At 40.7% G+C, this 25,874-nt stretch overlaps 3 protein-coding genes across 4 annotated transcripts in view; 1 reads left to right on the top strand and 2 right to left on the bottom strand.

Annotated features, from left to right (window-relative positions):
• LOC139655014 (low-density lipoprotein receptor-related protein 1-like) overlaps nt 1-225 on the top strand; it is a 96,716-nt gene extending 96,491 nt beyond the window's left edge. For both annotated transcript variants that reach the window (XM_071532310.1, XM_071532318.1), the window contains one exon: nt 76-225. In XM_071532310.1, the coding sequence (XP_071388411.1) occupies nt 76-216 (141 nt within the window). In that variant the 3' untranslated portion in view covers nt 217-225. The remainder of the gene's footprint in view (nt 1-75) is intronic.
• A 166-nt stretch (nt 226-391) lies between these two features.
• LOC139655028 (E3 ubiquitin-protein ligase DTX3L-like) lies at nt 392-7,508 on the bottom strand. Its single transcript, XM_071532328.1, has 8 exons — nt 7,468-7,508; nt 7,040-7,091; nt 6,733-6,789; nt 5,393-5,600; nt 4,495-4,673; nt 3,087-4,406; nt 2,720-2,937; nt 392-2,582 (listed from the first exon to the last, which is right to left on the bottom strand). The coding sequence occupies exons 2-8, from the start codon at nt 7,073-7,075 to the stop codon at nt 2,513-2,515; spliced, it is 2,088 nt and encodes a 695-aa protein (XP_071388429.1). The 5' UTR covers nt 7,076-7,091; nt 7,468-7,508; the 3' UTR covers nt 392-2,512.
• A 728-nt stretch (nt 7,509-8,236) lies between these two features.
• Nucleotides 8,237-25,869, bottom strand: esyt1b (extended synaptotagmin-like protein 1b; the record flags this gene model as incomplete). Its single annotated transcript, XM_071532479.1, has 43 exons — nt 8,237-9,103; nt 9,255-9,304; nt 10,000-10,102; nt 10,221-10,352; nt 11,275-11,423; nt 11,516-11,662; nt 11,817-11,903; nt 12,002-12,073; nt 12,216-12,311; nt 12,545-12,634; nt 12,772-12,820; nt 13,874-13,956; nt 14,044-14,220; nt 15,396-15,513; nt 15,818-15,987; nt 16,070-16,196; nt 16,943-17,076; nt 17,178-17,324; nt 17,440-17,526; nt 17,704-17,775; nt 18,280-18,375; nt 18,582-18,671; nt 18,765-18,813; nt 19,542-19,624; nt 19,748-19,924; nt 20,113-20,290; nt 20,387-20,493; nt 20,817-20,963; nt 21,058-21,144; nt 21,277-21,348; nt 21,484-21,579; nt 21,666-21,755; nt 22,963-23,011; nt 23,105-23,190; nt 23,366-23,542; nt 23,637-23,750; nt 24,082-24,231; nt 24,378-24,464; nt 24,563-24,634; nt 25,184-25,279; nt 25,378-25,467; nt 25,565-25,613; nt 25,844-25,869. Coding segments are annotated over 43 exons (4,386 nt in total), but the record flags the coding sequence as incomplete, so codon positions are not given.
• Between the last annotated feature and the right edge of the window lie 5 nt (nt 25,870-25,874).

Genomic DNA, 25,874 nt, shown 5'->3' with positions numbered 1-25,874 from the left:
TGCATGCACATACACCTATAGCCTAGCCTCCTGTGCATTATGTTTATCTAATGGTCTGATTTGGACTCTCCCCAGCCCACCAACTTCACAAACCCAGTATACGCCACTCTGTACATGGGAGCTCACAACAGCCGCAACTCTCTGGCCAGCACAGACGAGAAGAAGGAGTTGCTGTCGCGTGGGGATGAGGAGCCCCTGGTGGACCCCCTGGCATAGACTGTCCATTGGCCCGGGTCATGCTATTCCAAACACACCCCTCTTTTTGCCTTTTAACAAACAAATGAAAAAAAAAAAAAAAAAAAAAAAACCTGAGAGAAAATCGACAAAAAGTGTGAACACTGTATAAAATGTACAAAAATGAAGGACTACTTTTGTATGTGATTGCAGTATTATATTTTGTTCTTTTGAGATTCCTCTGGTCAAAATTGAATAACATTTTCTATGAGAGATTTTTAATTTACACTTCCCTTCCCTTTTACCTAAATAGCCACTACCTCTGTGCAAAATGAAATGGAAACAAGAAAATCAGAAGAAAAGATGTTATCATTGGAGCAATTTTAATTTTTTATTTTTGTATGAATTGTATAGAGAAAAACATTGTTCCATTTCACCAGTGCCAACTGTTTGTTGTTTGTGTTGACTTTGAGCGGGGAAGGCAAACTCAAAGTTTTATAAATCGGTACCAATGTTGTCTTGATGACAGTTTGTTGGCAAGATTGTGTGAAACAGAATTATGATAGCACCGTTTGTGTATAGCACATGGAAAATGTCAATACCAGATGGCAACTACAGTATTTCCACATAATTTTCTCAGAGAACAATGTTCATGAAATGATTGTGTTTTCTTCCTTGCACAGAATTCATATTTTACGGTATAGCACATACTGTATATACCGTAAGATGTAAAGCAGGTCGATATGTGTTTGTTTTTATTACATCCTATGATGTTTAGAGCTCATGTGTTATTGAACTGAGAGGGTGAGAGGCATTTCGTTTGAGTTGGAGAATGAGGAAGTTGATAATGGGTTAAACATTCCAGGCAGAGGGGTGGATGGAGATTTGAGATTCAAAGAGATGATAATGGTGAACGCCTCCATGGGTGGGCAGTGGGCATTGTGTACGCCCAGACCACAGCAGGCCAGCACTAACCATGAAGGGGACAAACCACAAATACTTTGATGAATAGTGTTGTGTGTGCACCCTTTAGTTGACTGTTACAGGGGTCTTCCTCAAGCTGAAGGAGAGGAGGGCTACAATTATGGCAATGGGAGGAGAAAGGATCAAGTTGGCTTTTGGTTGTCTTTTATTTCTCCAGTCTGTTTTTGTGAAGACCAGATCAAATGTCCCATCTGGTTTTGTGAGATCGATCGATATTTCTACCTTTAGAAGATCAAGGTCTGTGCTTTAGCGGTTTTGTAACGACTCAGTCTTAAGTGGATTCTTTTCTTTTGGTCCATAGCATCACTCTGTGTTCTTCCTTAGCTGTTCCTGATCTCTCACTCTCCTCTGTGCCCTGCTGCTGCTAATGCTACCGTTCTGGTCGCTCTGACGTGTCCTTATGCTCAGCCTCTGTCCCAAAATGCTGCTTCTGTCAGAAGGTTGTCAGCCATATCTTAATGCATGTGAAAAGTAACAACAATCTTTAATGTACCTAGAATAACAAGTCCTTATTTCGCTTACCTGTCAGCAAGTGTTATTTTGATTTATGCTGTTGCAAATGTTTTGTCTTTAATTGAGAGAGAAGTACAATCATTTTACCTAAAGAACATTTTTGCAAAATCATACATGCATTTTTGGAATTAAGTTGTTTTTGATTAGTCCTTGTTTTTTAATGAAAAATGACACATAGCTTTTATAGTACACAATGCATGGAGGCTCAGACTTTCATCTGGAAAGAGAATAATGTTTAATTTTTGCTGGAGTACTTTACAAACTAAATAACAGATATTGTTATAAATAAAATTTTAAAAATTGTACAGAAAAGAAGCAGATGCCTTTTTGTCTTTTGTTTGCAAGCTATGCTGATATAGTTATGACTTGTGTTGAGACGTCAGTGTGGGTTCAATCATTTCTTAGGAAGATATTCACATCCTGTAAATGAAGCCATGTGTACTGTAGACACAAAATACAAACTGAATTTATGTATCCAAATTTTATTCTCATTCTGTTCTTAGTTATAAAACTTATTCAATCAACAAAAACCAAAACCATAGCTCACAAAGGAAAATAATTACGCACTAATAGATGAAAATGAACATTCTGTATTGTTAGACATATTCTCAAGCTGTTACGTAATGCAAGTGAACTTCATAAAGCAATCCTCACTGACGCTATGAAGAATTTCTGGGGAAGAAATAGCACACAGTACATAAATGATATTTTGATTCTGACTATTATGTATATATTCCAAGAATCATTTTGAAAATAATCCTCCCTGATTTTTTAAATGTATTCCTCTGTGTAAAATGAGACATGCAACTACAACCCTTGTCAGCTTCTTTGAATCAAGTGTTCACTCGATGCCTTTAGCCTTCAGCTCCTCCCTTACTCTGCCCAGGTAGCCAGGGTCAGGATATCCAAAACTGTGGAAAGACAGTACATTGGTTAATATAGCTGTGCGGTCAATTTTGAGTCAAACACATTTACAACACATCTGGAGACTTGATACTTAACAAAAGTAACAGATATTGAAAAGATTTAACAGATTTGGCTGCTGTACCTCTCAGGTCCTCCATGAGGGTTGGTCTTGTGGTGAATGTCATTCCAGGTCACCTGGTCCTCAGCTCCAGTGGTTCTGGAGGTCCCAACAGTGAAAATGAGCTTCTGGTCGAACGCTCTCTTCAGTAGCCGCGCCACCTCTCTGCCCTCTTTGTTGTCTGGTAGATAAGCTGTTCTATGAAGATGAGAATACCACTTTCCAGGGTTAGGATGTTTTTCCTGAAAAGGGAGTGTGGAAGGAGGAGACATAGGTGACATCTACAATGCCTTTAGATAAAGCTAATAATAACCATGTTAGAAATTAAGCATACAAAATTAACATACAATGGACATTATGGTGCTTTAAACAGATAACTGAAGACATTTACCGTCTGTTTTCCACCTGGAATATCATAGGTGATGACTATTGTGCCACAGTCTGGGAATCCAGGGAGGTGTGTGCGAACTGTAGAACATGACATGTTACCTTCAGGCTGGTCTCCCTCCACCTTCCCAAAGACAGCTTTACACACAGGACAGATGGGCCCCATGCTCTTCACTGACTCTGACAGACATTCCTTGCAAAATTCATGGCTACATTTTAGTTTTTCCTTGTTGGTAAATGTATCTATGCATATAGGACATTTTTCTGCTTCATTCTCTCCTGTAGTGCCTCCTGCTGTAGCGCCTCCCTCTTCCATGGCTGCTCCAACATTGGACATGGTGTATCTTGAGTATCCAATCCTCTGTTTGTCTTCCTCTTTAAAGACAGGTCCACCTAAGGTCCTCTCTAGCTCATGAACAGCAGGGCCCAAGGTTTCTGGTACACCAGTGATCCTCCAGGCACCATATTTCCTTCCTGCTTCAATACAAGGGAGTTTAGACCGTATCTCTTCCAGCTTGTCTCCTACTTCTTTGGCCTTTTCAGGGAGCAGCAGGGAGCAGCTCATGGTTGATGTTGCAACCTTCTGGTAGAGGCGCAGCAGAGCTCTGAGGGCATGGCTCTCCAGGGCCGCAGCTTCTGCAGTGCTGGTAGGATGAGCTTTTATATTGACTTTACCCTGAGAGATGTCTGATTCTTTGAACGACACGCCAAACTTAGCATTGATGTCAGCTATTTTCTTTTGAAAGACAGTAGTCATCACCTTCCAGTGGCTCTCATCCATGGTTAGTCCAGCATGGACCAGAGGGTCTTTGATGTCCATTCCAATCTTCTGCAATGTGTCTTGCGACCCCCAGGCAGATGCTCCAAAAGAAATTTCAGCATTTGTTTTCTGTTGTATATTTAAGGACTTACGGACAGCACCTTGACTCTTGATTGGCCCACACACAGTGATTTCTTCAGAGGATACAGTAAGCACAAGCTTGGCCTCGTCTCTCTGGGTGATTTTCAGTGTGTCCTTCCAGCAGTCTGGATCTGCATGCTTGAGAGGGAAAGTGAAGCCACTGGACTCACCTAAGCACTTCTGGACGAGGTTTGTGAACTCAGACAGAGCACTGTTTGGACCTACTCCAGCTTTCTGGTCTGTTTCAAAGGACACGTTTACTTCAGCTTTGATTCGAACTCCATTCTTTCTCTCTATACGTTTCATTTCCTCCTTGTAGACCTGGTTCACATACCAGAAGTGGCCCAGTGGAACAGAGCAACTCACTGTCTCCTGTCCTGCTGCAGCAGCTGCAGCACTCCCTTCCTCCAATTGGACTTCCACCTGGATAAAAATACAATGTATGACTTAACTATTGAACATCCATTTTTTTCTATATTTAATTCATACTAATTTGCTACACAGTACATACATCCTGTGTGGCTGGTAATGGAGATGTAACATCCATTGAATTACGGTCTGATATGTCATCCCCCGGCTTTGATGCCATTGGACTAAAAGACTTTATTGTGACTGTTTTCTGGTCTTTCTGGTCAGTCTGGTCTTTGCGAGTCAGTATTGCTCCTGTCAAATTAAGAAGCTTGTCCTGGGCTTAAAACAGAAGACAAAAACATGATTAATTTGGTCCAAAAGACATAAAAGAATAATCTATCATACTCAATTGCAAAACCAATATTAAACCTGCAATAAGCGATTTCAGACCCTGTAACCAATCCTAAAGCTAACGTGTGCTACGTGGAGGTTTCCGTGAGACGTAAGGACCCTAACCCTATAAACAAATAGCCACACACGCGGACCAGCTGTGTTGTTGTTTTCACCTCTTTCCTAAAGCTTGTTGTCAAAGTCAACCCGAGTAATGGTGAATCAATGAAGCTAACGAGTAAACGTTTTCAATTAGTAAACTTGCTACCTACCTCTTCACTTGTCATTATGGGACATGTAACCTTCAGTGGGAGAAAAATCTGGCAAAGCAAGACTGGTAGCCGCCAATATTTCCCTGTAGGTACGTTTATTTTAGCCATTAGCCTTTATAACCCTAACCCTATTATTTATAACCCTAACCCTATTATGCACGGTTTGTCCTTAAGGGCTTCCGTCGCCAGTAGCTTTGCTGTGTGTGTTTATAAAATGTGTTGCTGTTGCTGTCACCCTCTAGTAGTCAGAAAAAATCGCTTAGTGTAACTTTAATGAAAGATGTTGACAAAAGATTTTTTTTTTTTTAGAGTCCACATAAAAGCCAGATACTCACTGTTTATCTGAGATTTATCATTCATTGTAACACCTTAATAAACATTCCAACATAGACATACCTAAAGCAGGTGTAATCTTTATCACAGCGCTCCCATCTTCTGAGACACTTAAAACAGAGCAGTCTGCTTCTTCTGTGTTTTTGTTGAACCAAGTCTGAAGAGCCTTTTGTAGCTCCATTTTACATTTCTCCGGTTGATCTTTCTCTGACCACTCCACGTAGACAGTAACTAGAGTTCCCTCTGTGTTCTTCATTGAAGTCCTCTGAACCTGAAAACATGTTGTAAACAAATTACCATTTTACAACTAGCAGCACAGCACAAAATCCTCAACGACATCAAGCTAAAAGACTGGCTTGAATGATCTGCCATTTAATTCATTCAAAGTGTCAAAAGGCATGGCCCTCAAACTGACAAGTTGGGTTCCTATGAAAATGTAGTGCATTTTAGTACTGTAAAAACTGAAAAAAGATGGTGAAAGATACCAACAGAAACCGAAATTTGGGTAATTGATTAATTTTGTTGCTAAATCCTAATTTCATAATTTCTAATTGATTATAATTATAAGTAGGATGACTATGAAGTTAGTTCCTTAGTCACAGCTTTATATTTATAAGTTACACCTTAAAAAATGTAAAAATGTGAATGAGACCAATGACTAACTTGATGAACACCAAGCTGGTTGCCATGCAAGTGGGTCTTTTTAAAACCTTTCCATGTAAAATAAAAGCTTTAAAAAATGAGTGCTTTAAATTTTACTGGAAGTAACATGCAACTTGGAAGATTTGTTTGATCACAGCTCTTTTTTGACTAGACTAGCATTACTTTATCACAGAAAAGGTCTAGATAGTGTTGAGACTGTACAATACAGTAGCTAAGCAATATGAACCATCTGAGCAACCACAATAACGATGCAGGGCAGCTCTGACCTAGCAGAGAGCAACAGACTGATTAGTTGTATGTGTATGTGTATTGAACTTGCGTCTTCATAGTTTCACTTTCACACAAACTTTGCAGAAAAAAAAGACTACCACCATATTCGGTACTACTGTTTTGTAAAGAATTTGTATTTCCTAATATGATTAAGCAGATCCTGAAAATGAAATCATTATATTCGCATTGCCAAAGTGTCCACATCTCTCACCACTTTCAAATACAGATCTAGAACCTGCACCAGACTGGTAAAGTGATCTCTCAGTAACAAGCTAACATTAGCTCCAACACACACACACACACACACACACACACACACACACACACACACACACACAATGAAATGCCCTGCACAGTAGGCTGTTATGTGAAAGTAGGTGACTAAGATGAGTTGGATCTCCATTTTAATTGTTTACCAGTTTATGTGAAGCAGCAGTATTCAGGATATTAAATGTCTGACAGATACCTACCTCAGCAGGAGACTCATCAGAGTTTGCTGAAAGTTGTTGGGTTCCGCTGTTGTCTGACTACACCAACAATGAGAGAAGAAGAAAAAAACATAGACCAACACTGTTTCAAGCTGAGATAATGTAATACCTTTACACCTCAAATAATAACAGCTGTTCTGAACGTTTAGTATTCCTCCTTAAGAGAGTCATTGTGATCTTTGCAGGTATGTAGCACGTTGCCACATAAAACACTAATATTGGAATTACATTGGTATTCTATCAGTGTTTAAAAGCTTGATTTAGATTTAGACTTAACACAGAAACTCACAGTATCCATGTCCTCCACGTCGTCGTTGGCTGACATTTTGACAGTCTTCTTCCTTTAAGACACACAGCAAACATTTGTGACATGACACGATGACTATTAGGAAAGTATATAATATAATGTAATCCTCTCTGACGTGAGCTGTCAACAACAGTTCAAACAACAAACTTACATTTACAACACTGGCTGTTAAGCTATCAGGCTTTGTTTATTTGAAAACTGTCAAATTTCGACATTATGTTGAAGAAATACGATCGCTCGATTTTACTTTCGGTTATGCCAGGCTTTGCAGACTTCTGATATCTAAGCGTCCCACCACTCTGATCCCTTACATGTTTATCATTTTCTGGCTGTCTTAAGTTTGAGGTCTACAGGCTGAATAAATATACATAGAATATGTAGACAATTAAATATACACGTAGACAACTTACTTCACTCCACCTCGCGTCAAACGCTGTCTCTCTTCCCAATAAATGAAAGCGAAAGTATGTCACCACCACGGGTCGCCACTCCCCCTTAAGACTTTCCTCAAGACTCACAAAAGGTTACACCACCAAATAAAAAGTCCCGATTTTATTTCCTTTCCTGTTTTTTTTTTTTGTTTTGTTTTTTCACTTTTAAGTATCTTAATAGATTTGCAGCAGCGAGACAAAAATGAAGTTAAATTTTTCTACCCTCAGGATGGCTGTAAGTACGGATGGTAATAAGTTGATATTTCACTTAGTTGCAATTTATGTTCACTCATCTCCAAACCATGATTAATAAACATTGTAGCAGCAAGAAAGGCCTCAAACGTTTTAACTAAGCAACACGTCTGAGAAAAGACACAAGTATTTATGAACTGTCATGATTCTCTCCCGCCGCATGATGTGTTTCTCTGTACTTTGCATTTTAAATTAAAGATATCTATTGATGTATCTGTTTTCCAAATATTCCATATGGGATATTTGAATAGTCCATTTAAATTAGACATTTTTTCTTTGTTTTTCTAAACTATTCACTTATTTCTAGACTAATACATGCGCTTTTAAATAATATATTGTTTAATATATTGTTTTAGACTAATACATGCTCTTGTAAATAATATATTGTTTAAATATTTGAAAGTCATATCACTTATTAGTCACAGCAGGATTAACTATAGGCTACCAACCAGCTGAACAAGCTGATAAAAGACAAAAGCCATTGAGATGTGCAAAATCTAATTATTGTGATTTTATTACCATCTTTCCACAAACAGTGCATTCCATCTGATCCATAATCTTTGCAAATATACACAAAAAGGAGACACATACTGCAATTTAATGGTGACATAGGTTCAACAAATAAATGTCTTAACTGTAGAAAAAAAAATATAAAAATCCATTATTTTCATAAGCAATTTCAAATACATAAATGTTGCATTGAAAGACAAAGCAAAGTGCTGTGAAATATAAAATAATGCAAATGTAAGTCTGTTATAGCACAGATCTAAAATACTGAAATGGCATTTGCATTCATGGGTAAAACATAAAAACAAAATCTGTAGGCTAAATCTGTTATTATACTTCAAACAAGTTACTCTCCGATGGAAAAAGTCAACAGAATTCTTGCAGAAACAAGAAAAGCAAACACAGCAACAACATAATATAACAACTCTCTCTGGGCATGTGCATACTTAATTTGCTCCACCAAATCGGGCAACTCTTTCTCTCTTTGCAACTCTCATTTCTTCATTAAATAAAGTAACCTTCAATCAAAACTAACTCAATCATCCTGATCAGAACCAGGTAGTTCAGCCTACCTTTCTTTGGTGAGAACTGATATGGGAATATATCAATATGGAGTATTGATGTGTGTGAATATACAGTACAATCCAATACAATCCAATTCTATGCTATATGTTAACAGACAGATAGACAGGTGAATGCAGGTAAGGCTGCCACAGTGGTATGTGGAGGTGGGAAGGAAAAAGGCATCAGCGTGAGTTGCAGCAGTGGCACAACGCCAAGGTGATCGATGACATTATCATCATACCATAACATCAGCAGACAGATCCACTATTCAGCTTCGTCTTTCAGATCAAACCTGGGGTAAAAGAGACGGACAACCGTTATATTAAAACAGCAGCAAATGAAATCTTCAATCAAACTATGAAAAAAAGAAAGCGTGGGCTCAGTTAATAGTCTGGGGAAGGTTCAGTCTGTTCTGAGGCTGCAACCGGCTGTTTTAAACTCACCACTCTGTGACACCAGAAGCCAGGTCAATTTGAGCCAGCTCGATCTGCACCTAAGGAGCAGGGATGGCATGTTAACATGTGTATAAGCAATATTTCTGCATGCAATCAACACACTGTAAGAGTCATTCAGAGAGCTTATCAAAGGTGAAAGAAATCACACTGCTAAGGCTGGAGACACACTAGAGGATTATCGGGACGATTTATAACAGATTGGTCCATCCCAACAATCAGGAGGGGAAACTCCGATCAGAGAGTTGGTCCATGCAGATTATGTGAGGGGTTTACAGTCTTAACCTCACAGACTGATCTGAGCCATCATGATAATATCAAACATGTTTGATATTTACAACCCAACATCTGGACAAGTCCTGTGGTGTATGGAGATCACAGATTCAATCCAAGAGTGAGACTGCCAATAGCCAATGAGAGCCGAGTTTACAGTGAGGTAAAGCGGAAGAGTTGTATTAAAAACATTATATTAATGATAATAAAGCATACCAATTTATGGTCCTTGAAATGAAGATCTTTGGGAACCCCTGTGCTACTGGCCTAGCTAACAATACCTTTTTTCTAATCGTCTAGTGTGAGCATATTTATGACTGAGAGCCAAAAAACCTGTAAAATTTGTCACTACATTATGTGTGATGCAGTGCATACTCAAAATCAGTTAGGATTTCAAAAGATTTCCAGTGTGTCTCCAGCCTGACAGGTGCAGGTGCAGGTGGAGGTGCGGTCTCAGACTGACCTGTCCAATGAGGTCTCTGCTCCTGAACGAGGCAGAGTTGTTTTTCACTGATACACTGAGACGCCTGAATCTTGCCTCCTCCACAGGCAGATCATACTCAAACCTTAAAGAAATGACCAATACATTGTCAGTGATTAGACTGAACATGGCAGACACACACACACACACACAGAGGTTTTGCAAGATACAAAAGCCTAGGAACAGCCAATACAATCAATTACCTCTCATTGTATTCAGGGCTGAGGTCCCTCTTCTTCACGCCTGTCTTCTTCTTGGTGGCCTTGCTTTTGTCTGGCAGCAGCATGAGGGAGACATAGCTGTCTACACCATCCTTACTTTGAGACAACAGACCTCTGAACACAGAAATAGAAAAAATTAGCTAAGGCAGCTTGCTAGTTAAGCATAAGAATCTTTTAAAGTCTCAGTCCATTATAGTAGTATAATGTTTTTTTGTTGTGTTTTTTTATGTTTTGAGATACTGGATTGAAGATTTTTTTTCACTATGAAATTAATACATGATGGAGGACTGAACGGATATGATATCTTAAAATAGCCTTACATGTAATCTGAGGCTGTAACAGGTTTGTTAATGACTGGACTAGACAAGAAGGGACCACATATACTCTTCATTTACTTTGCACCAGTATCTTGGCCTGGCATATCAGCTTATGGTACAATATGGGATGTGCTTGTATAAGGCCCGGAGACATTACATTGAACCTTTTATATTAGTTTATAGTGGGAGGCAAATAGTTGAGAGAGTGTTCATAATTCAATGAGCAGACAGCACTGGTGGATGTATAAAATGAAAACTAACCAAAGTTTGGTCAATGCTATTACTCTTCTGAACTGTCTGCAGTTGTATGAAAAGAATTGCAAATTGTCTACACATTCTGTTTCGTTGTCATACTAATTTTTGCTGTGGCTGCTGAGATCTCACTGCTGGAACAGTCATGAACAGGTGCTGCAGAAATGAATCGTGGAACGCATCTGGACCTTTGATAAAACTGCTGAACTTTCTCATTTGCAGGATTATAGGCATTGTGCAAAGTGAGCATTGTCCATTTTTCATTGTAGCTGTTCAACGACACCATCACTTTGTTGAATTATAAAGTTTTTCTTAAGTTATGGGAACAAAAGAGAACAAAATAAAGAAAAGTGCTTTCGATGTGATACTTCTGGGCCTCCTATCACCAGTCTTATACCTATATCATGTTTAGTGTGAATACAATATGACAGATTAAGTATTTCAGCACACTATTTGAGGAAGCAGACCTGCAGGCGTGGACAATGATGATGAGCCTTCCCTCCTGCGACGCATAGGAAAGAGACAACTTCACCTGCCCATATCCAGATCCACAACCAGAGGCAGCACAGGGCAGAGAGCCTGCACTGATCATGTCCACCATTTTGGAATCCAGAATCTATTGAAAACACACATATATAGCTCAGAATTGTTGTTCATTAGATAAAAATGTGAGCATACATGTGTGTGTGTGCTTATTTGTTTTCACACCTTGAGTTCAGCCCTCAGCAGGATCTGACTCTCAGGTGAGGCTCCATCCAGGTGGAGCCACTGATCCAGGACCAGCTGTGGTTCTGACAGCAGCTCTCTGACAGGAACCACCAGAGATCCCATTGGCTGGTCCCAGCCACTGGACAACTACAATGTGAGAGAGACCACAAATGTTACTACAACATTAATACTGCTAAGTTTGAACAAAGGTATAATAACAAAGGTATAATCACAAATGAGTGCCAAAAAACAACAGCGGAGATGCAGAACTTTCAAACAATGACACAAATAAATGTCTCACCTTCACAACAAGCATCTGATGTTTGGGGTCACGGACCAGGAAGTAGAAAGACTCATTCCACTGAGGAGAGATACTGCGATCACACACCTTGAGAGCGATGGTGAAAAGATGAGAGAGACCGTTATTAGCATGTTAACTCATCAGAGAAAGACTGAGAATGGAGAAACATACAGCAAGCGTCTCACCTTGGTTCTGTAGGTCGTTTCACCAAAGATAAGCTCAGCTCCTGCTTTGGGCTCCTTCCCACTCTTCTTCAGCTATAAAGGAAAGAAAGAGGCACTCAAGGTGAATGTAGTCATTTTGTCAATTGTACAGTATGTAAAGAAGTGGGATTTATTGATGACAACACACAAACATCAAAACAAATCACATTAAAGTGAACAATTGTGGGTGACTCACAGGCAGTGAATGTGCTCTCTCCAAATGGACAAAAAGCAGAGCGGCAGAGGGAACAGCCTTGTTGTGGTAAGACTGGAGAGACTGCAGCTGCAGTACCTGGGAAATGGAATATAGCCAGTTAGGTCTGCATCAAAATAATCTGTCGAAATGTGAATCATTTGCCATGTGTATCTGGAGCTGGTGCTGGAATGTGACTCAGCAGCATTATCCAGGAAGCAGCTTTCTTAGAGCCACTTCAGTATGCCACATTTGGAGAATGTTTGAATACAGAGAGAGGGTGAGGCTAAAACTAGTGGGTCAGAAGGGTTTAAACGTGGGTAAGGACTGACCTGGTCAAGTCGGACTGAGTCTGAGACTGTAGGAACCCACTCCAGTATCAAGTGAACCCGCCCAGACTTCACATCATTCAGAGTGTACCACTGAAACAGAGTTCATGTCAGATGCTGCAGTAGGGCAACACCCTACATGCACACAGGCTGAAGAATAAAAGGAAGTGGCACACAACAGAGCTTAGAAAACACCTGGCATGACTTCAAGTTGTGAATTATTGACTGACCTGGTCCGTGTACTGGGATCTGATGACCTCATTTAGCCTAATACTGAATCTGTAAACATGGAAAAAAAAACAAGTAAACTTTTTACAACATTTAACATCTTTTAAATTAATGTGAGATGTTTGTCATACTCCAAGAATTCAGCATGTTCTATATTTACTTGAGAACTTTATCAGTGCTGTTTAATGAAGACAGAGATTAGTTGAAGCACCTACACTAATTTAGATTCCTTCAAAGGCATTGCATTTTTATAAACCCACCCTTTCCGATTATAAAGTATTTAAATTTACATGACATCACAGCTAATCTTAAAATGAATTGGCACCCCTCCCTAAAAATTTCAATGGCAATGAACTTTAGCTTTGATATATTTAACCCAATGGGCCAGGACAGTGCGGAAAAGATGGAAAATGTGACTGTGACTGCACACTGATGATCTGATCTGATATACTGGGGATGAGGGAACATTTTGTGGTGAGGAACCTATTAAGGGTTAATGATGCAGATCAGATTAGAGTCATGCTCTTCTGGTTTCTAGTTCCTAAAGAGAGGTGTTCATGTTCCTAAACACTGACTGGACTATACCATTCTATAAAACGAATATATCTGTTTTTTTTACTTGAACAGTATTCAGTTTATGTGGATGTTAGGCAACTGTGGAAAACCATTGCAATTGGGGCTATTGTTGCTGGGACCAGCGGGAATGTTTTTATAAGAACATTAACTGACATGAACTGACCTAATGTCCCAGAGTGCTGGTTTTATGTGAGCCAATTTAGTTGTTCTCAATCTTGTAATTTGTTTCCTCAACCTGAGATAATGCCTGCCACTAAAGGTCAAATCTTGAGACTGTTCTGGCTGTGACAGCTTTAAATTCAGTCAAGAAACAGCCTTTTAACTAAAATCTCTGTGATTGTAAAACATTACATTACATTATATTTTTCCTTGGTACATTTGAATGCAATCTTATGAAAAGTCACAGGTGTATCTCTGTTACAATTATTGCACCATGCAGATCAATGTACACGACACAGTACTTTTTTATCTTGAGTACTAATATAAGTTACTGATTAAACAACACTGAGAAATACACGTGGCACACACCTGCCCAGGAAGTCATCAGAGTCTAAATCTTTATCATAGGCTTCAAACTGGATCTCCTGGACTGCTTGCGCACTCACAACCACCTGGACAAAATGAAACAAACATCCATATTTGTACAAATACATGGAGTCCAATCCAAGCAACACACCCAAACCTAGAATATCCCATACCTCATACATCTCATTCCAGGTCGGGTTGAGATTCTCTTTGATCACGTGACTCTTGAATGCGACCCCCCCGACATTGATCTTGACATAGGGGTCGCTCTTGCCCTTCACCATGCCCCCCATCAGGTTATCCTTGGCAACCAGACTCTGGGCCTCCAGCAGGTGGATTCTCAGCACCCCCTACAGGACAAAGATTAGAACTGCTGTAAAACATACCGAGGGCCATATTGTTGTTGCCTTATTCTCAGCAATAGCCCAGATGACAGCCAATGACAATCTAGCATTAGATATTTCACAGCCACCCTGATTATCCAGCCTGTGAGAGCTGTGCCAACCCAGCTAGAGAGAGCTAGAATAAGATTTGAAGTAAAGCAATTTTGCCATAAAAATAAAAGTATACTTTTGCCATTTTTGGAAAAAAAAAAGAATAATTTAGTATTATGGTGGACAGAATAACAGAAATCACATTGAAATACTCAATGGAATCAATTCAATGTCCTTTTCACAGCATATATTAATTATTACTATTATATTCTACCTGGCTCGACACTGTTGGCCATGGAGAAGTTCAGTGGACTGATTACCAGATATGTCAGAACAGCAGAGAAAGCCAAAAATCTCTAAAGCAGAACTCTGTATTTAAAGAGAAGAGGAAGTGGCATATTTGTTTGGAAAAGGTATGAGGAGTTATTCATAAAAACACGTTATGGGCTTAGACCTGTCATCAATTCCCTCAACTCTAAACTATGGCAAAGTCCATGCTAATATCATTTGCCAACAAAATATCCAAACATGCTTATATCCACAAAGTGTTAATAACTGATGACTGATGACTTTTATTTGGTCAGTCTGATAAATTATTAGACACACAGCTTAGAGGTAACATTGGCCCTGAATGCTCCTCTGATGTGATTTTGTAAAAATGGCATCTAAATAAATTTCTTTCAAATCTCCACTATGATGGTTAAAATCACAAGATCAAATTTCGCTTCACTTAGGCTAAGAGATGGCAAGTGCTACACTTTGGTTGTGTGTTTATGAATTGCTTATGGGACATGCAAATAATCAAAAAATGAAAATGGTAAAACTGACCTGGTAATTCACATTTAGAAATAAGAAATCACTCCCATGCCATAACAGTCACGGCCCATAATGTCACACTAACCCTGCTGGTGAGTTTTATGAATAACCCCCTCTATATCAAATCTGTGAATACTTTCTGGTTCAAATTATTCATCATTCGTCATCTTTACCTGCTTATTCCTATCCGGGGTCATGGGGGGCTGGAGCCTATCCCAGCATGCATTGGGCAGAAGCAAATCATTCTATTAATCAAGGAGATAGGCCAAACCCACCTCACTGCCAAAGTCTTGGCTGGGGCTGGTGTGTGGTGGCAGAACTTCACCCGGTCTGAACTCTTCGTCAGAGGGAAGACCAGTCACTGTGCCGTGGACAAGGTTGTCTATACCAGTCCTACTCACAAACACACACACACACACACACAGCACAGATTTAATAATAGAGACGGCTGAGTGGAGCTCAACTGCAATTGGTGAGCAACAGGCTCACAAATTGCAAAAACTGGAAAAATAGCCAGTATTCTCTAAAAATGAATGAATCATATCTTTATTCAGCAGTCACAAGGACCATGTTTCAGCTATACAGCCTTCATCAGCTGTTTACTCATTGTTCATTCATGGCTATTTTCCAGTTTATGGCTTTTTGAAGCAAAAGGGAAAACAGGGAAAAGCTATGTGGGCTTCAGTGTAGAGCTCACCCCTCTGTTGGCATTTGCCACGGCTGAAACTCCTCCTTAGCTTCTGCTGTGGCCGATTGTGGTGTGGGCTCTTCTACATCTGTTGGCTCTTCTACATCTGTTGGCTCCTCTACATCTGTTGGCTCCTCTACATCTGTCCGCTCCTCCACATTTGTCGGCTCCTCCACCAGCTGAGCAAAATCACATTCACGTTATGAAGCTGGCAATATACAGTAAAAACATTAAAAACAATTATTATGCTCTATGACTCACTGGAGCAACAGGGCAGGTATCAGGGGCAGGTGGAGGTGGTTCAGCAACGGCAGCCTCTTCCATGGGGGCAGCAGCATCCTCCTCTACCGCTTCAGTGTCTTGAGCCTGGCTGGATACTGCAGCACACCTGACAATACACACTGGTGTTACAAACTGCCACAGCCAGACTCCTGACAGGGACTAAGATGAGACAGCATATTACCCTCCATTTTAGCTTCACTTCACTGGCTGTGAGCGCAATTCAGGATTGATTTAACAATTATATTCATCACTTTTCTTTAGGACATGTTCTGGACTAGTGCCCAGCTATCTCTCTGAGCTTTTGAACCACTTATGAGCCCAAGTGTAACCTGAGATCCCTGGGCAGAGCTCTTTTGCTCGTTCCACAGTCTAGGCTGAGGATTAAGGGTGATGTTGCTTTCTCCGGCAGGGCCCCTCGGCTCTGGAACAGTGTGACTCAGTGTCCTACTTTAAAACACTTTTAAAAATGCACATTCTTAAGCTTCCTTTTACTTAAATTCTGGTCTATTTTTTCATTATTTTGGTCCTTCTGTGCATTTGCCCTTTTGTATTCAACATGTTTTGAAGCAGCATGTTTGCTGGTTTAATGGTTTTGTTAGTATGTTGGTAAAGGGTTCATGTCCCACCCATACCCTTCGTCCCTCGCCACATGCACTTTTGTTCATGTTTTTGATCACGTTGCACATTTTCATTTATTGCTTACTTTTTTCTCTTGTAAAACACTTTTGATGAGTGCTCTATAAATAACAATTAGTATTATAATGGGTATAATTATTTCTTGCATTGACACCAATTAATGGACACAAATCAATCCACTGTGTGTGCAGTTCTGGTCAGACACACAACACTCACTCATCAGATGGCAGCTCAGAGCTTTGTTCCTCCTCAGTTGCTGCTGTGAATAACTGATCAGTGGCGATGACCGTCTCTTCTTTAGACCCAGTTACAGATCCCAGTGGAGCTTCGATCATCTTCGAGTTCAGGATCTGTCAACAGTAAATATCCAGTTGAGTCTGTGTCTCACTGACAATGGAAATAACCCTGTGTGTGTGTGTGTGTGTGTGTGTGTGTGTGTGTGTTCGCCCACCTTGAGTTCAGCCCTCAGCAGGATCTCACTCTCAGGTGAGGCTCCATCCAGGTGGAGCCACTGATCCAGGACCAGCTGTGGTTGTGAGAGCAGCTCTCTGACAGGAACCACCAGAGATCCCATTGGCTGATCCCAGCCACTGGACAGCTGGGGACATGAGGACAGATTTAAAGAGCGAGGATGTCAGTCAGAGCTTGAGATGTTCCTGATAAAGGCAGCAGCTTGCAGGTCCTGCTCATTAGTACTGTGAGGGCCCACTAACCTTCACTATGAGCATCTCCTCTCTGGGGTCACGAACCAAGAAGTAGAAGGCCTCATCCCACTGAGGTGATCTGGAGCGATCACACACCTTCAGACAGAAAAAGAGGAGTGGTAAGCGATAGTAAGCTCTTAAACCAGGCATGCAGTAATGTTTAAGGCAAGTTAATTTCCCGTATGCGAGGTTATGTTCCAACAGTATAATGTTAGCCGGGATAGCCAGAGAGTGTGTGTAATATGTGTGATGTCTTGATGAACAGTGTCACACCTTGGTTCTGTAGGTTGTGTCACCAAAGACAAGCTCAGCGCCAGCCTTGGGCTCCTTCCCACTCTTCTTTAACTGTACACACAGATATACAGAAACACACGCCGTTTTAGTAGGGATTCTAGATTATGTGAAGAGTTTGAATTCATTGTCTGTGAATGTGAGGTGAGTTCCACCCCGAACAGGGCAAAATAAATACAACTTCCATTCTTTTAACAAATTACCAACAAACATTATTGCCTCCCATTACTGCATCATAGAATCTAATAACAGCTATTTTTCACTACAACAATCTCCTGTGATTTTGATTCCCCAACTTCTTAAAAAGATGAAATCTTAAAAAACACTTATGCAATGTATTCCAATAGAGGGCCTGTTTATCCACATGGGCAAATTGCTAAGTTTGACAAACTCTTGTACATCTATAACTCTAGGACAGAGCACCTACTATATTGTGCAGACCAATCAGATGAGACAAAACATTAAATAAAATAGGAACAGTAGTACTTCAAACATCTCTTATTGTCTGATCTAACAGAGTAGGTTTTTTTCCACTGTATGAGGTAGGAAGTGACTCACAGGCAGTGAGTGTGCTCTCTCCACATAGACAAAGAGCAGAGCAGCAGAGGGAACAGCCTTGTTCTGGTAAGACTGGAGAGACTGTAGCTGCAGTACCTGCGGCGGTGAATCAAAGGAAAATCGTGTTAGAATGATTCAACATTAATGTGGACAGTGAGTCAAGAACGGATGGGATCATATTTGGAATAGTATAGATGTAGGACGAACAGACGAGAAGATTCACCATCAATGAGAAAGATTAATAGATATACTTAAGAATAAGAGAAGAGAAACAAACAAAAGATGAAGAAAGTCGTACTAACTTGATCCAGTTCGTCATTTTTGGACACTGTAGGAACCCACTCCAGTATCAGATGGACTCGACCAGACTTCACATCATTCAGAGTGTACCACTGAAACAGAAGTGTGTCCTCATTGAATCATAGCCCATTACTACAATAGTGCAATACATATCATATAATATAAGAGCAGCATGCAAAGCTCACCTGGTCTGTGTACTGGGACTGGATGATATCTGCCAAACTGACTTTGAGTCTGCTCACAAGAAAGAAGATTGTACATATTTTAGACCATAACCAAGTTAAACACATTCATCTACTGTATACTAAGCTAAGGCAATAAATAATGAACAATGAACAAGGCAATAAAAAATACAAAGAAAATGAGCCATTCCTAGGGTTGGCAACTTAACTAGGTGAATACATTTTTGTGTCCATCATAAAAATGTTGTTTCTGTTATCCAGTTCAGCTGCATTGTTGTTTATCATCTTGAGTTTTTTCTTTGTTCTGAGGTGAGATGCTTTCATAAGCCCCTTGTTTGTTTGATTTTATCTCACCAGCACAAGCTATTTTTTTCTCAGTTCTCTCTACATGTTATCATTTTTATATGTACAAATAAACTCTAAAATATGAAACTTGATTGATGATGATAAGCAGATAATGTTCCGGAAACACACATGCACACAGACACACACTCACACACACAAATTAATGGAGACAAACTATGCTGCTGTAAGGGCGCCTATGTAGGTTTGCTGAGTGTGCTGAGGATGGGGGATGGAAACATGCATGAACAATTGGTGTTTTGACAGGAATGATTAGAGAATGAAATGATGCCAGGAAATGATCCACAACAGATAAGTGCAACACAAATTGATATTTCCCTCCTCTCTTATATTATTTGCTCAAAGATCTTCCACATTAAATTGCTTGCAGCCTAGGAGACCGAAGCTGATTCCAGGAGTCGTACACATCAGCCTCACCTGCCCAGGAAGTCGTCTTTGTCCATGTCTTTATCATACAGCTCTGCCTGCACCTCCAGTCCTGACTGAGGCCTCAGGACCACCTGGGGGGAAACAACAGCAACACCAACTCTCAGATGAGGTAGCTAAAACGAAATATTAATGTTTTCACCCCACTTGTACAGCGTACTTAGAGCAATTGAAATTGCACATCCCTCCCTCCATACCTCATACATCTCATTCCAGGTCGGGTTGAGATTCTCCTTGATCACGTGACTCTTGAATGCGACCCCCCCGACATTGATCTTGACATAGGGGTCACTCTTGCCCTTCACCATGCCCCCCATCAGGTTATCCTTGGCGACCAGACTCTGGGCCTCCAGCAGGTGGATTCTCAGCACCCCCTGTAGGACAGACACTACTCAATACACAGCACACCAAATTCAAAGGCACAATATGGTACCATGCAGCCTAGAACAGAGCATATAAGGCTCTACAACCAACAATAAACATTAAAATGATTACTTTTTAATAGATGTCATGGTGTCACGCCTGTTGCTTCTATGAGCTGCACCACTATCAGAGATCTTACCTCACTGGCAAAGCTGGGCTCTGGGGAAGTATGTAGAGGTTGTACTATGGGAGGGGTTTGGGATTCTTCCACCTCCTCTTGAACCACATCAGCTGCCGTCTCCTGTACGTCAGCGTCCTCGAACACAGAGACTGGAGCAACAGTAGTCTCCACAGTAGGAGTGTCTACTGAACTTGACCTGAAAATACAAAGAGTAGGGAAAGCAAACGTAAGGTAAAGGAAACTTAAGAAGAAAAGGAAGGTGAGGTTAGAGTGTTTGGATGAACTGTCTCACCTCTGCATGGTGTCTGTCTCGGGTCTTCGCTGAGCAGCGGGGGGCTCTGAAGCGGAGGAGGACTTAGCCTTAACAATGGCACCAGGACATTTGCTGGGGATCAGCACCTGCAGTTGAACAATATAGTCAATGTTATCATTATTGTTTCACTTCATTTAACAGCATTGCAATTGCCCTGATTGTGAATATCAATATCAGTACAACCAGGACAAATTAAAGGACTGCCTAAAAAGCCTGAAGTCTTATGGCATGTCAATTTGTAATGGGAATAGAGGGAAAGAGGGGGGGGGCATACAGACAGGAAGACAGAGAGAGAAACAAAGATAGAGAAACAAAGAAAAATAAATACAGATATAGATACAAAAAAAGAGACTGAGACAAAGTAAGAGACAGAGACAGATGCGGAGAAAGAGACAGAGCGTTCTCCCACCTTGAGTTCAGCCCTCAGCAGGATCTGACTCTCAGGTGAGGCTCCATCCAGGTGGAGCCACTGATCCAGGACCAGCTGTGGTTCTGACAGCAGCTCTCTGACAGGAACCACCAGGGAACCAATGGCCAAGGTCCAGCTATGAGACAACTGGAGGAAGTATGGATTGACAGCAACATTATTTCCATCTGTACAAAAACATATTCTTTCTTTCGACTTTGATTATGTACTGAAGCCAGCTTACCTTAAGTACAAGAATATCTTCTCTGGGTTCACGAACCAGGAAGTAGAATGCCTCGTTCCACTGAGGTGATGTGGTGCGATCACACACCTTCAGAGATGTCAGAGACGGTCAAAATTACTGACGGATATCCGTGTCACTCTTGCAGTATTACAATTAGTGCTATAGAATGTACATTACAACACATCTCTATCCTAAACTGAATGAGGTTCGGGGTCTTACTGTAGTTTTGTGTGAGGTTTCTCCAAGAATAAGTTCAGCTCCCACTTTCGGCTCCTTGCCACTCTTCTTCAGCTGTAGACAGAGAGGATAGGCAACAATAAAAGCATATGTATTGCCTCCTGCTGAGTTTCAAAATAACAAAGTCTATTATTGCTTATCCTGACATCCTCCTTCACCAGCTGTAAGTTACATTCAAAAAAGACTCACAGGTAGGCCATCTGCTTGCTCGACATATATAAACAGTAGGCCTGCTGAGGGAACCGTCTTGTTCTGGTAGGACTGTCTGGAATGGAACTGAACAACCTGAAGACACAGGAATCAGTCAGTGAATCTGGATCAAGCTTACCAGCAAATGTCCATAAATCAGGGACTTATTTGGGGATACTGACCTGGTCCAGTCTGTCTGACTCTGAGGCTGTTGGAACCCATTCCAGCACCAGATGAACCCGACCAGACTTCACATCACTTAGAGTGTACCACTGAAAAGTAAATGGCACACACAGAGAACCGGTTGAGCACAGACTACTACTGGGTATGGACCAAACAAGGGAAACACCAACATACAGACTTTCCCGCAGTGATGGTGGTTCTGTAATGGTGTTAAAGCTTAACTAATTTTTGACAGGGACCCTTTTTTCTCATAACTTTCCAACATACTGATGATCGATTCTGACCAAAATCTCATCATTGCTTCACTATAGAACTACTCAAGTCTTGCTGGCCTGGGTGCGTGGCTCTCCAATACAATCCTACAGGGCCAATGGACGCTCCAAAAAACAACCCCGAAAGCACCCAAAGCATGTCCTTTTAAACACATTGACATTCATTCTGTAGTGAGACATGTACATATTTAATTTTCAGTTTATCCATGACCTGACAAATTTCACTGTTTATCTTACTACTTTGCACAGCTGCGCATGCTGACAGACAGCCACAGACAGCGGCAAAAGAGTAAACAAAGAGCTGCTGAAACAGTGGCTAAGGTAGCATCGAAACTGTATGAGAAAGGCATGACTTTGAATTATTTTCATTTACATCTTGTTACCGACATATCTCAGTCTATCTAATACAGAGTGAGCAATCAGTGTGTTGAAAAAATATGCTTTGGGTGCTTCTGGGATTGATTTAGTGTCCATTGGCCTTGTATTGGAGAGCAATGCACCCTGGCGAGCAAGATGTAAGTAGCTCTATACTGACAAGATTTTAGTAAGAATCGATTGGTATGATGGAAAAAGATGGGAAAATAGGGTCTAGGTTGAAATTGGATGGATTCTTTTTTTGGATTCTATTCTTTAATGTGCTTTTCCTGGTAAGGTTTTCATCACTGTTATTATATATAATAGATAATTATTCAGAGTAATAATCTGGGACCTCTATTTTTAAAATGCAAGAGCCATAGCATATGGCTACCATCAGTTATGCCATTGGCTGAATGTTGATAGAGGCATTGTCATTCTGGAGATGGATGGATCATATGTTAAAGATAATCAGTCAGAATGATATTAGTAATGATCTGACTTAGCTCTCATGGGGACACTTAGATTAATTCCATGTACACTCTGTATCAATGCAGGACCACCAAAACCTTCACCATGGCAGGACTTCATGTTGGTTTTTCCTTTATTTTGACCACACCCTCTATGAACTTAGATTTAAGGAGTTTTATCTCATGCTGAAGGATCCCACCTGATCAGTGAACTGAGAATCAATGATGTCCTTCAGACTGATCTTCAGCCTGTATGTTGGGATATGTGAGATTAGAATGCATTTTAAGATAAAATTTAAGATTTTAATGAGCTTATCCTAGAATTGAATTGTAGGTACCTACCTGCCCATGAAATCATCTTTCATGTCCATGTCTTTATCAAACACCTCCATATGCAGGTCCTGACCGGGCAGCCGGGTTAGAACCACCTGGGGGACGAACACAGCTGTAAATTTCAAAGGGCACTCCCACTCACTCACAATTATAAATATATACAAATTTTAATCAATTCCATTTATTTGGCAATAGCCACTATAATGTTATGAAACCTGGGTTCTTTCATACAAAGAAGCAGCATTTTTGGAGACACCGTCTGTTATTTACCTCATACATCTCATTCCAGGTGGGGTTAAGATTTGACTTGATAACCTGACTTGTGAATGTTTCGCCCCCAATGTTGATCTTGACATACGGGTCACTCTTGCCCTTCACCATGCCCCCCATCAGGTTATCTTTAGGGACCAGATTCTGGCCTGCCAAAAGGTGAATTCTAAGCAGTCCCTGAAAAAATGACAGCCATGTAAAGTAAGCAATGTGCAATATCCTCATTTCATAAAAAACACAGTTGCCTCCTATGTCTCATGTCCTCAAGTACCTCTGTGGCAAAGCTGGGATGCGGGGAGGTCTGCTGGGGCAGCTGTTTGGACAGTCCAGCCTCCAGTTTAGACGACACATCAGCTGGAATACGTTCCTCATCCAACCACAGGACCTAAATTATGGAGAAGAGAAGGTGAGAGTAAAGAAACTGAAAAAAGGAGTGACAGAAAGAAGCAAAATAAAATATGACCAAATGCCATGAGCCCAGACTCATTTAACTTCAGAGGAGACTCTGATATACATGAGAAAAAGTTTGATCAAAATGCTATATTTTGATTCAGGAATTAATAATCTCCCACAACATGGCAGTTTTTTTTTTCATTACATTAGTCATTTGTAGGTTATCTAGGAGCTGGTACATCATATGTAATTTTCCCACAGGGATCAATAAAGTGTCATCTTATTAATGAAGTGCAGGATTAGTAAATCCAGTCGTCCATTACCCTGAGTATTGTGTTGATGTAGATGCGACTGGCAGGTCCAGAGTTGTCCAGCTGGAACCACTGGTCCAATGAAAGGCCAGGACTGGACAGCAGGCGAGACAGAGGGATAGTCAGACTGCCCAGTGTCTGCACTCGGTCAACATCCTTCACCTGGTCAAATTAACATGAAGGAAAGTTAAAAAAGACAACAATTGAAAGCAATCACAACAAGTGCGACTGCCAGAAAAGGCAGTTTTGACGACATCAAACACAAAGTCCAGTGCAGATTATTGCTGACTCATTTTATGAGTTGTTACCTGAATGTCTATGTCCTGTTTGCGTGGATCCTGGATGAAGAAGGTAAAAGCTTCCTCCCACACTGGATTGATGGTTGTGTAAGAAGTCTAAAGATAAGTGTAAATAGTATGGGTAAGAGTAAAAAAAAACAAAGAACATAGAAAGGATTTATAGTATTTTAATCAGCTTTCCCAGTAGGTCATACCCTGCTCTCTCTAGTGATGTCCTGCACAGACAACTGCACCATGGGATTGGGCTCCTTATTCCCCTTCTTCATCTAAAAGATACACAGATACAGACAAATATGAATACACAGTAATAGAAGAGGCATGTAGCAAACACTGACATTCTGTAACCAAGAGCAGAGCAATAAATATATGCATCGACCGTTCTGACCAACACATGGTTAATTTGAATAATAATGCTTCAGGCTGACATAGCAACAGCACAAAGAACTGGAAGGAAGCAACCAATTTGCCTGGCTTTATCAGGAAGTACAAATCTGCACTGAAACAAACCACAGTGGGTGAGTTTCATTCCAAAGAGTCTGTCACTCTGCCCTACCCTTAAAATCCCCTTTGTGCATCTAAAATTACATGACAGGCAAAATTTACATGGTAGAAAATGCCATGTGTTTAACAACGTTGGATCAAGTTACACGCACCCATCCAATGTGGAGTGGAGTGAACGGGGTTAGAGGCTAAGGCAACAACTCTCTGGAATGTCAGACAGATGGCAGTTGCATCTCCGCCTCAGCCTAACCACATACAGGAAGCTCTGAGCTGAGCACGAACAGGGGCAGAGAGGGCGAAGAAGTTTGACTTACAGGAAGCGCCTCAGCCTTGTCCAGATAGACAACCAGGATGGCTGAAGAAGGTGGATCAGCAGTCTTACTAGTCACACTCTCATTCCTCTGCAGGATCTGGGACAAAAATGGAGGAGTGTGATTGTGCTGCACGCACCCGTTATACTGTGGCCTTACCTGTGGGTAATGTGTCAGTGAGAAGAAAGGATTCACACCTGCTCCAGTCGATCAGTGCTGGGCAGCAAGGCCAGCCACTCCAGTTTCAGATGGACTCGTCCCGAACGGGCGTCTTTCAAAGTGAACCACTGAGAAGACAGACATAGACATACAGTACATTTACAATCCAAATATTTTAAAAATTGTTTATTGTAAAAACATTTTTAAATGACTGAGCTGACTCACATCATCAACAAGTATGGATTTCTTCACAATGCCCAAATCCAATTTGGTCCTACGTGGAGGAAGAGTGAAGGATAGACAAATGAGCAAATGCATTTACAGTATAAAAATCAAAGGAACACAGTGAGGAAAGCAGATTCCATAACTGTTATAGCACAAGTCTATGGTTCAGAAAAGGTTAGTGCACCTTTTTACCTCTATGAGGCTATGAAAGGTGAAAGATGAAAGGTGACAGTGTGAGAGGCACATGGACATAGAGAGACATGAACTGTACGTATGTACCTGCCCAGGAAATCATCCTGGTCTGGGTCTT

This window comes from Centroberyx affinis, unplaced genomic scaffold (assembly GCF_046629955.1).
Source record: "Centroberyx affinis isolate AG114_WGS23_722 - 3 ecotype Tasmania unplaced genomic scaffold, CSIRO-AGI_Caff_v1 ptg000151l_1, whole genome shotgun sequence".
Classification (NCBI taxonomy): Eukaryota; Metazoa; Chordata; class Actinopteri; order Beryciformes; family Berycidae; genus Centroberyx; species Centroberyx affinis.
Note: the sequence above shows the minus strand (reverse complement) of the source record. Positions and strands in the feature narration are given on the sequence as shown.